Source organism: Lampris incognitus, chromosome 2, assembly GCF_029633865.1.
Source record: "Lampris incognitus isolate fLamInc1 chromosome 2, fLamInc1.hap2, whole genome shotgun sequence".
Lineage (NCBI taxonomy): Eukaryota > Metazoa > Chordata > Actinopteri > Lampriformes > Lampridae > Lampris > Lampris incognitus.
In genome coordinates this window covers 130,426,121-130,437,891 of record NC_079212.1, presented here as the reverse complement: position 1 = coordinate 130,437,891, position 11,771 = coordinate 130,426,121, and the positions used below count along the sequence as shown (strand labels likewise).

General features: G+C 42.0%; 1 protein-coding gene and 1 long non-coding RNA gene across 3 annotated transcripts; one reads left to right on the top strand and one right to left on the bottom strand.

The window, feature by feature from the left end:
* Window positions 1-360: 360 nt before the first annotated feature.
* On the top strand, window positions 361-11,238 carry LOC130107720 (interferon-induced GTP-binding protein Mx-like). Its single transcript, XM_056274446.1, has 13 exons — window positions 361-924; window positions 4,699-4,902; window positions 6,201-6,338; window positions 6,517-6,671; window positions 6,895-7,033; window positions 8,496-8,694; window positions 8,782-8,860; window positions 9,004-9,126; window positions 9,348-9,489; window positions 9,585-9,743; window positions 9,889-9,965; window positions 10,097-10,402; window positions 10,508-11,238. Exons 2-13 carry the CDS (start codon window positions 4,716-4,718, stop codon window positions 10,730-10,732), a joined length of 1,929 nt encoding a protein of 642 aa, XP_056130421.1. The 5' UTR covers window positions 361-924; window positions 4,699-4,715; the 3' UTR covers window positions 10,733-11,238.
* Window positions 1,220-4,355, bottom strand: LOC130107722 (uncharacterized). Of its 2 annotated transcripts, none has more exons than XR_008809825.1 (4): window positions 4,302-4,355; window positions 3,392-3,502; window positions 3,000-3,097; window positions 1,220-2,707 (listed from the first exon to the last, which is right to left on the bottom strand). It is a non-coding gene; the product is annotated as an uncharacterized LOC130107722 (long non-coding RNA). The 2 variants fall into 2 exon arrangements; XR_008809826.1 differs by lacking the exon at window positions 4,302-4,355 and adding an exon at window positions 3,779-3,854.
* Window positions 11,239-11,771: the final 533 nt, after the last annotated feature.

Genomic DNA, 11,771 nt, shown 5'->3' with positions numbered 1-11,771 from the left:
CGAGCGACAGCGCTGTGTCCTGACGTGATTTAAAAATACAATAGGTGGTCCTATTGCTAAGGGAGGGGTCGTTTTCTAATTTCATACGGACAACCTCCACTGGTTCATCGACAGGAACGAACGCACGTGAAGAGAGACGATCGTAAGTGATGAGTGATTAAACGTGTGTCCCACTAAACGTCGTGATGAAGTGATTCGACTCAGACTTAGAAGAGCGTTCACTGACCGACTTGACCTTGGGACCGTGACTGACGCCGCCAGTCGCGACCTCGGCGGGGAAATAAATCATTGTGTTGTAGAGGAGCTTAAGCAGGAGTCGTGACAACTTTCTCTTTCGGCTACACAACGTGCACCATTTATTCCTTCACCATTACAACAACAACAAAAACCCGCGCAGCGGAAGTGTGTCACTGTAAACCCGAACCGAGGAAACAGCAGCTGTAAATCAAGGTTCCTACTAGCTCAATAAGGGGAGTTATGTATCCCCATAACCACTACAGTGTTGTAGTTCCGTTCGGCGTGTAAATAAAAGAGCACTCCCGGGGTCGTGCAGTGTATGGGACACGGGAGCTGCCTGTTGAGAGATCTCAGCCTCTCGACTCATTCTTCCACAGTATGTTATTTCTAGTCTGATCTACAGTTTATGAACTTGTCTGTGGTCCTTAAACATTGAAGTTTCGCCTGTTAGTCGAGATGTCAGGTTTTAGGCACGCCCACGTGAAACGTTACCTGTTCCGATTCTTGGTTTCTTTGCAAGAAATCAGGAGAAACGAAAGTGAAACTTAAGTTAAGATACAACTCCATCCCAGCAATCAGATTCAGTCGGCGTCTGGTTCGGGACCCGTCAGCAGTTGTTCCTCCTCCTTGCGTTCAGCCAAACCGATTTGTCTGAATAAAACCGTGCGGGCGAGTGGCGTTATTACAGTAAGTATATCTATTTTATTTGATACCTAATTGTGTACTTTTGATTTCAAAATAAATCCTAGTAGCTGCAACATGTAACACTATAATAACGATCATTAGCAAGTCATTGATGAGAAATTAGATAATGTTGAACAAACCATGAACGAAAAATTGTGCTTAGTTAACATATCACAAATATGCTGCGAGTCATCTATAAATGATTAGTTAACTGAGAAATATTTTTTCTATCATTAGTCATAAATAATAACTTTATTTATATAGCACTCTTCTAAAACAACGTTACAAAGTGCTTTACAAAGAGATGAAACCAGACAAGGCAAAAATAAGAGTAAGGCCAAATAAGTAAGAGTAAAAATAAAAACAGTATAAATAAATAAAAACAAATATCAAAAATTTGTAAAAGCTTCCATAAAGACAATTTTCAAGACGAGATTTAAAAAGAAGCTAGAGACTTGGTTTGTCTTAGTTCGACAGGAAGAGAGGTCCATAGTGTGGGATCTCTAACAGCAAGCCCAATTATCCTTTGTGACAAGCCCAGACCTGGGAATAACCAGCAGGGCTCCATCTGCGGATCTTAATGGGCGCATATCAGGTCAGTAAATCATAAATGTATGTAGGAGCAAGACCCTTTAAAGCCTTAAAAGTGAGCAGTAACATTTTAAAATCAACTGGAAATATAACAGGGAGCCGGTGTATGGAAGCGAGCACAGGAGTGATATGGTCATGCCTCTTTGGTCCCGGTGATGAGCCGGGCAGCGGCGTGTTGTACCAACTGCACACACTGGAGGGAGCCCTTGCTCATACCAGAGTAAAGTGCATTACAATAGTCGAGCCGAGAATAGATAAATTTGATAAAAATGACCTAATTTTGGAGATTACCTTGTGCTGGAGAAAGGATGACTGAGCAACACGTTTGATTTGATTATCAAAACCGAGGTTGGCATCAAATATTACCCCAAGATTCCTTGCAGCCTGCTTACGACTACCTGACAGTACCAAAATGGCTGATGGGATTTGGGGGACCGAACAGGATGACCTCAGACTTATCATGAAATTTAAGAACATTTGTCGGACATCCCAGCATTTAATGTCAGAGAGGCAAGTGGTGAGATTTGCTAGGGCGCTAGGATCTGTGGATTTTAGTTGGCATGTATAACTGAGTGTCAAGTCAAGTCAAAACGTCCATTTCATTTGTACAGCCCAATATCACCGATAATAAATTTGCCTTAGGAGGCTTCACAGCAACACAATATCCTGTCCTTAGACCCTCATATCGGATAAGGAACAACTGCCTTAAAAAATAATTATAAAAAAAACTTTAACAGGGAGAAACAAATATATGAAGAAACCTCCTCAACAGAGGAGGAATCTCTCTCTCAAGTGGACAACGTGCAGTAGATGTGGTGTTTACACAATTTACAGAATACAACACTGAATGGAATCGTAATGCCTGCCGCTATACAGGCAGTCTCCTTATAAGTTTTCCAGGTCCGCTCTAAATGTGGATATGAGCCCTGTTTGTGCATCAACAAATCCTACACTGCGGTTCACAATGTCATGTCTGTAACCTAGATGAGGCAGAGCATATTGGTAGGCCCGCCACCCATCACTGATGATGATGGACCCTCTCTTGGCATAGTGTTCTATGAGTGGAATCAGTTTTCTTCTAGTCCTCCTTTCAACCCAGCAGAGGACCGGTTTTTCAAGTCTCTGTACGTCACACCCAGCTTTCCAACACACACTTCCGCCTTTTCCATCCACCATCCATTTTCCCTCGTCCATACTGTGACAGTAATTTTAAAAAAAAGAAAAGAAAAGGACAAGACAGCACATATACAGTTTAAATTCATTTCCATAGATCATGGGAAAGTGTTAAGGGAAAGTAAAAATTGCAACCCTAGGTAATAACAATGGCATTGCTAGCTAAATGCATACTTATTAATACTAAATGTAATGTTAAAGTCCAAACACAATTATGGGATACTCAATGTCCTAAACTGATGTTGTTATTATTTGTTAAGTACACTGAGAGAGCCATGAAACCGGAGTCAAATTCCATGTATTTGTGAACCTACATGGCCAATAAACATGATTCTGATTCTGATGGCGAGACTGAGGATATGTTCTGGGGAGGCCAGGAAAAGGAGAACTTCACTGTGTCATGGCGGACAGTCTGGAAAGGAAGCAAGCGAGTATGCAATCACAGATCTAAAAATACACTGAAAGCATATGGCAAATACCCATTGCATGCTAAGCCGGGTATTGCCCCCCCACCCACCCACCCACCCACCATTCCCTGCGGACAAGGTGTATCAAAACACACATAGGGTGTAAAGGCTCAACAATGAACGCGAATGGGCGTCACACAGCCTGTCATATAGTAAAATGCAAAATCCTAAAGGACCATAAAGGAGTCAAACATCACAGGAAGCAGCAACGTTATTTGCAGTTAATGTATTGTTGTTACCTTTTTGTCTATCAGCCGGAGGGCATATTTAATGCTGGGGTCCTCCAAGGTGATGGTAGCCTGCCTCCTCTTGGAGAACAGTCTGAAGACGTCAGAGCTGCCCCGGATCAGCTGTGGCGAAAGGAAAGGGGGTGTCTCTTTTATCGTTTGATAATTGTGTTTCAACCTTTTCTCTTTCGTTTAATGTGACTGAATTAAACCGCATTTTAACCTCCAAGATGTGCCGTATGAATCTTGGAATTTAATTTTTGTTTTGTCAACGTTACAGGACATGAGTCATATTCACCGAGCCGAGCCTACAGTCAACCCAGTTAGCGATAGCTCCGAGCAACGCCAAGCAAGAGACAAAATGACACAATTTGACATTGGCGCCGCTTTTACTTATACCTATGACATAGAAGGGCACGTTGGTTTGATTTCCGCGGCTGCAGAAGTACTTTTTATACATTTTAAAGCAAATCCGTTGTCACCAGCTGTCAAACTTGCCAGTTCACGCCACCAAAGGGTGGCCAACCTCCAGACTTCCGGTGCTGATTTCAAAATAAAACTTCACGGCAAACGTCTTGCAAATCACAATATTTACGTTTACTCGTTTTCACAATATAGGGCACATACGGTTTTACCTACAGCGTGGCCCCGAAAAGAGCAGCTCCAATAATCAAGGAGGAACCCATTTGCAATTAATGCGAAATGCGACAAAACGGTGCTTTCGTGTGGGCTATAGTCACACCACTGTCAAATTAAAATCATCTAATGTTGAAAAAACAAGTGACACCGAACAGAAGAATTACTTGTGTAATTGTCTTCGCTTGTTTCAATCAGGGTCAACGGGTGCTATCAGGCACTGGCCCAGTCCCACGTGCTGTTTACACCTCCACGTGTAACAGATTATTATAAATATTCCACTTACCTGCTTGTGTACGTTTCTCTCGGCCTACGCTGCCCGCTGCTGGTTGGGTTGGGCGTTCATGAATACCTCGTCGTTAATCATTTATGGATGAATTACGACATAATTGTGAAACGTTAACATGGTATCAACTAATCATTTACAAAGTTATATTAATTTTTGTTCATGATTTGCTCATCATTAACCAATTTCTTATAAATGACTTACTAATGGTTATTTTTTTACACCTAACAGTGTACTTTTGATTTCAAAATTAATCTCAATAGCTGTAATTTATGCGATGTGCTTTGACTCTCTCTCTCTCTCTCTCTCTCTCTCTCTCTCTCTCTCTCTCTCTCTCTCTCTCTCTCTCTCTCTCTCTCTCTCTCTCTCTCTCGCTCTCTCTCTCTCACACTTTAAGACTGACATCTGGACATCATGAACACGTTAAATGAACATTATGAAGAGAAAGTGCGCCCCTGCATCGATCTCATCGACTCCCTGCGCTCCCTGGGTGTTGAGAAGGACTTGGCACTGCCGGCTATTGCGGTGATTGGGGACCAAAGCTCGGGCAAGAGCTCAGTGTTGGAGGCGCTGTCCGGGGTGGCTTTGCCCAGAGGAAGTGGTGAGTAACGCCCTTTCTCACACGAGTCAACACGGGCTCAACCTACCTTGACTAATCACACCAGAGTACGACCACAGATGAATACTGGGTTGCCGCTGTTCCCACAAGTAGTAATAAGCAGTAATCTCAAATCTCCCGGAACTTCCGCGGGACTCCCGCAAATGAGCCCAAACCAACTCTAACCCCCCCCCCGGAAAAGACACCACCCTCTTCCTTTTAAAACTGCAAAAAAATAGAGTGGTGGATCTTACTCTAAGGCACCACTTTTTTTTTAAATGTCTCCCCAGTTGTACTCGGCCAATCATCCCGCTCTCTGAACCGTCCCGTTCATTGCCCCCCCCCCGCCGATCCGGGGAGGGCTGCAGACTACCACGTGCCTCCTTGATACATGTGAAGTCGCCAGCCGCTTCGTTTCACCTGACAGTGAGGAGTTTCGCCAAGAGGGCGTAGCGCGTGGGGGGATCACGCTATTCCCCCCAGCCCCCCCCCCCGAACAGGCGCCCTGACCGACCGACCAGAGGAGGCGCTAGTGCAGCGACCAGGACACATACCCACATCCGGTTTATCATCCGCAGACATGGTCAATTGTCTCTGTAGGGATGCCCGACCAAGCTGGAGATATCATGGACATTCGAACCAGCGTTGGTAGGCAACGGAATAGACCGCTATGCTACCTGGGCACCCAGGAACCGCCTTTTAAGGTTTTTGTGTGTGCCCTCTTCGTGCCCTGTTGTGAGCAAGGGTGATCAGCAAGGGACAAGGCCTTGCCTACCTTCATCACACCGGAGGAGCCGGTGACATAACCCATAAACCACACATTCCTGGACAGTGTTTGTGTTTCCGCTTGCGGTACATACACTGGGAACATTCAAATATCACATTGTCGTTAATTTATCTCAAGAGCCATGTGTAAATGCATATCCTCCAACCCTGACCAACACGTTCCCTTGATCGAAATACGAGTCACGTTAACCTGTGTTTCATACCAAAGCCAAACAGTGTAGGGCACGCATAAAACCCAAGTCATGACTAGGGTCACTAACCTGTATCGGGTGACCTGTGTTGACCCATTCATGCCAGCGACAAACACAGTTTGTTCCTGGATTAGTCCTTGGGTCTTAAAAGGGTAGAAAAAAGAGGTCCATTCAGTTTGCTTTTTATCACAGCAGAATCAGAATAACTTGACATAATCCGCTCAATATGAGAAAATGAACAAAATTCCATTTTTTTTCTTTACATAATTATACAGAGAACATTTAATTTTACTTACCACTCTCCTCACTCCTTTGGTAATTTAGGAATTGTTACAAGATGTCCTCTTGAAATAAAGATGAAGAGACAAAAAGATGGAGAGAAATGGTATGGAAAGATAAGCTATCAGGAACATGAAGAAGAGATTGACGACCCCGCAAATGTGGAGAGGAAGATTCGAGAAGGTGGGTTTGCTCCAAATTGCAGATGAAACATTTTCAAAAGTTACTGATCCAATGAGAAGTAGGTGAAGTATGAATGTTAGTATTAGATTTATTAAGGTTACAGGCGGTACGAGTGGTAGCTTTGCTCGAATTACTGTTTACAATTTCTTTGAATCATATAACATATTTTGTTCCACAGCTCAGGATGAAATGGCTGGGGTCGGGGTGGGAATCAGTGAAGACCTCATCAGTCTGGAAATAGCCTCCCCTGATGTCCCCGACCTCACACTCATAGACCTGCCGGGTATTGCCAGGGTGGCAGTGAAGGGACAACCAGAGAACATTGGTGAACAGGTAGTGTGTGGATTTCTGCTTACTGCAACCCTAGTAATTGGGTTAATTATTACATATTTATCACATAGTGAGACAGAGAGGATGCACCGTTACTTTTATCCATTAACTGTTAAAACATTTTTTTTTTGTATGACCTATTCCTGGGTCAGAATGACTACAGCAGAATGAAGATACATATGATTAAGTGTGTATCTGAATGACCAATGTGAATTTACATTTTCAGATAAAGAGACTGATAAGGAAGTTCATCGTTAAGCAAGAGACCATCAGTTTGGTGGTTGTTCCATGCAATGTTGACATCGCAACTACAGAGGCTTTGAAGATGGCACAGGAGGTGGATCCTGATGGAGAAAGAACTCTTGGTAAATAACATTTATTTACTTAAGGTAACTACTCTTTTGAAATGCAAGCATCTATAATGACTCCTTTATTGATGCTATTTTATCCCCTATAATGTTACTTTTGGGATACGGCTGTATACAGATGGGTGACAAATTAAAGGAAAAACCTGTATGCTTGACCGCTACAGTGAGGGGGTCCTGGCCACTTGTCCTCTCAGAGGGGAGGGTCACTGCAAATCGATACAAAGGTACTCTGAGTGATCACCTTTATCCTATGATGAAACATTTCTATCCTGATGGGAGCGGTCTCTTCCAGGATGACAATGCCCCCATCCACAGGGCACGAGGGGTCACTGAATGGTTTGATGAGGATGAAAATTATGTAAATCATATGCTCTGACCTTCACAGTCACCAGATTGCCACCCAGTTGAACACCTATGGGAGATTTTGGACTGACGTGTTAGACAGCGCTCTGCGCCACCATCATCAAAACACCAAATGAGGGAATATCTTTTTGTAAGAACGGTGTCCATCCCTCCAGTAGAGTTCAGAGACTTGTAGAATCTATGACAAGGAGAATTGAAGCTGTTCTGGAGGCTCGTGGCGGACAAAAACCTCACTAAGACACTTTATGTTGGTTTTTCCTATATAGCAGTATAGATGCTTTCTGGACATCCAGTTAGTTTTGTAATCTTGACAAAATGAACTGACCGTCCAGAATTGTTTATTTTTTTTAAATACAAGTCAAATACAAGTCTTCATGATTTATTTACAGTTTGGTCTCATTGCTTGCAAAACTGAAAAAAAAGGCATTTTACCTAAAGATTGAAAACTGTAGTCTAAAATCCTGCCGATCTACTGCACATGTCTGGAATGCGTCCTCTAAGCGGATTCCAGAAAATAGTATAAACAGAACTACTCCACATCCATGGTGTCCGCAGCTGTCCGTGTACCTGTCCGCTCGGGAGTATATTCAAGCCGTAAGGCTGAGCCAACAAAATCATAACCTAGGACAAAAATCAATTACCTAGTAGCCCCTCCACAGCATATACTAATCTTCAATCTATATGGCTTTCTGGAATACCCCCACCGACCTGCAGAGGGCACTAAATATACAAACATTAACAAGCAGGCAGACACACACATTTAATTGTCTTTTTTTTCTCCTTATTATTTCGACAACATTTTGAATATGTGATGTGTGGTGTGATTTAATACTCATCTTTCAATTCTCCGTCAGGTAAACATTCATATGCAATTGCTAAGCTGTACTAGCTGATGTATGGGTCTATATAGTGTGCTTTTTCAAACAGAGTGAATTTGGTCATCAGCATTTCTTTTGGGTTTTCACCGTAATAATCATGGACAGTAGGCTTTCCTTTGACCACTGGGTCCTCATATGACACTGTCAGTCCTCAAGGTGACCTGTGGCCAATCCCTCTCTGATTTTCATATCTCTCCTTCTCTCTCTCTTTCTCTCAGCTATCCTGACCAAGCCTGACCTGGTTGATAAAGGCACAGAGGAAACAGTGGTTGACATTGTACACAATGAGGTTATCTACCTGAATAAGGGCTACATGATCGTCAGGTGCAGGGGTCAGAAGGAGATCACAGACAAAGTGTCACTGAGAGAAGCAACAGAGACAGAGAGAACCTTTTTCAGAGATCATGCACATTTTGGGTGATTGCATGCTTTTTGGTAATTACTCACATTGTGGTTTTGGCAAATCGTGGCATGTACTTAGTAATGCTTTCATTCTTCTCACAGCACCCTCTATGACGAGGGCCATGCCACCGTCCCCAAACTGGCTGAGAAACTCACCCTGGAGCTGGTGCATCACATTGAGGTGAATCACTCTTCACCTTAGCCATTCCCTATGACTTTATAGTATGACATAGGTTAATAAATGGTAAACAAAAGTTCGAGATCCCCTTTAAGATTGGGTATTAAAACTTTGACCACAGCTACTGGTTTCTCTGTTTTTCTCAGAAATCTCTGCCCCGACTATCAGAGCAGATTGAGGAGAAGCTAGCACAGACCCAAGCAGAATTGGAAAGATATGGAACTGGACCCCCTACTGAGGCTGCAGAGAGATCTGCCTTTCTCATCAATGTGAGCGCCTTCCCTGGACCAATCACAGAACACGGAATATGTCAAAACTCTGCTAAAAATGCACTTATATTAGTTGTGACAATTTACCCCTCTAATTTGTCTATATTGTCATGATGAATATGAATCAATTTTTTAATCAATATTTGTTTTATTCTCTCAAAATTAAACAGCTCCATTATACTGCTCTGCTTATCTTTTCTCTTGTTTTCTCTGTGTTCTAGAAAGTGACAGATTTTACCCGGGATGCTATCAGCCTGATGACAGGAGAAGAACTGAACTGTGGAGAAAAACTCAACATCTTTTCCAAACTCAGAAAGGAGTTTATAAAATGGAAGGTCCTTCTCGACATGTCAGGACAAAACTGTAAGTTTTTCAGCTTTGGGTAGGTTTCAGGTATCTACCGAACTCATGGTTCTTCACACATCAACAGCACTTGGAAAATTCTGTTAATGTTGCAGTCAACAAGAAAATTGAAAAAGAGACTGCTGACTATGAAGAAAAGTACCGAGGAAGAGAGCTGCCAGGGTTCATTAACTACAAGAGCTTTGAGACCATGGTGAAGGATCAGCTCAAACAGCTGGAAGAACCTGCGATCAAGAAACTGAAGGATACAGCAGGTATATTAGCATATGTAACTTTTAATCAACAATAGATGTTAGTTCCTTTATTCAGCCAATCCATGTGTATTTTGTTTTGACACTGGAGCCATTCATGTACCATGCTGGGCTGTCAAGTTTACATAGTTTGTTATATTTCCACCAGATGTAATTAAGAAGGCATTAATACAGCTGGCTTGTACCATCTTTATTGGATTTCCTAACCTCATGAAAACAGCCAAGGTGAGTCTTTGAATTTGATGTAGGAATTTCATTTGACTGTGTAACATTATCAACATATTTGGCTCTTGACATTTAATATGCATCATAATTCACTTCATTTTAAAATGGTTTGAACTTTACTCATTCTCAAGGCCAAGATTGAAGGCATCAAGCAAGAGAAGGAGGGAATTGCTGAGTCTATGCTGAGAATTCAGTTCAAGATGGAGCTTATCGTTTATACCCAGGACAGTACATACAGCAGCAGTTTGAACCATATGATGGAGGAGGAGGAGGAGGAGGAGGAGGAGGAGGAGGAGGAGGAGTACGAGTACGAAGTACAACCTAAAATAAAAGAGCAGAAACACCCAAAAGTCTCAAAATTCAATATATCATTTTACAGCGCAGATAATGGTGCCACACTGCAGCAGATGATGCTGCACCTCAAATCCTATTACCATGCAAGTCATAATTTACTACTTTTGACAAAATAAGCATTGATTGAATGTGTTGAACAGAACACTTTCTTCTTGTTTTCACCTACTTACTTTTCATTTATCTCCTAGATTGCTAGCCAACGTTTGGCTGACCAGATCCCTCTGGTGATCCGTTACCTGATGATGCAGGAGTGCGCCTCTCAGCTTCAGTGCGAGTTGCTACAAATGCTGCAAGAGAAGGAGAATATGGAGTTCCTGCTCAAGGAGGATCTTGACATTGGCAGCAAGAGAGCAGCTTTGCAGAGTCGCCTTAAACGCCTCATGCAGGCTCGCAATTACCTGGTGCAGTTCTGAAGTAGTCCAAGGCTTAAAAGCTTCAATATTTCAGTTTTATACACCACATGCTAAAATGCCTATAGGATTACTTTTACAGTCCGGATATTGTTACAATGTTGTGTAGTTACCAGTTTGTGATTGAGCAACCTTTCCTGGGTTAAATAGTATGTATGCATTAATGTCCTGGGATTGATTCTGGTTTATCGATTAAGCAACACAATTCTTTCAATGTTTAGACAGCCACAGTATATAAACTTGAAACTGAATTTTCTTTAATCCTCTGAATTGTCATTTTAGTCAAAGTAGTGATTAGTTTGTTTTTGTTTTAGATTGCTACTTCAAAATGATTAACATGGTAAACAGTCAAATTGCAGTTAAATCTGACAGTCAAATTAACTGTCACAGAGAAATCAAATATCTTTTGACAATAAAAAATGTAATTTAAAAATGTGAAGTGGTCATACAGATGCATCTACCATTCTGTAAATACAGATAGGGCACAATAAACAAGTATGGGCTAGTATTGTTTCAGAATATACAGTATATGATGAGTAATATACTGTATAGTACACCGGCCTCAGAGGCTCCTTCCTCTGGAGAGAAATTTGGGTAGTGAGTCACGTCAGCGGTCCAGGGACCTGGCTTCTCCGTTGAGTCAAAGCAATACTCATTTCCCTTCTGGCTGAAGGCCACTGCAAGTTTAAATGTCTTAGTCTGGTCTAATGGATTGTAATGATACGTATGATTCTTAATAGCACACCACAGATTGACGGGTTTGTCGGGAGGGCATGAAAAAGGTCACTGTGTTGTACCATCTTCATAGCCTCAACAGTGCCACACATCAAGACTTTGGTTCAAAGATTTATTCATAGGTTGGGCATACAAAATCAAACAAACAGCTGGGATTATTAAAATTAAAGTATACATAATTGAACAAACAATTCAATTATTGTGGTATTAATCTCATAAATACACATTTTGCATGCTCACCAACTCCAATTTTCTCCACTTAACTGCTCATTGGTGAGGAATAGGCTAGCAATTTTCCTTTCTTATA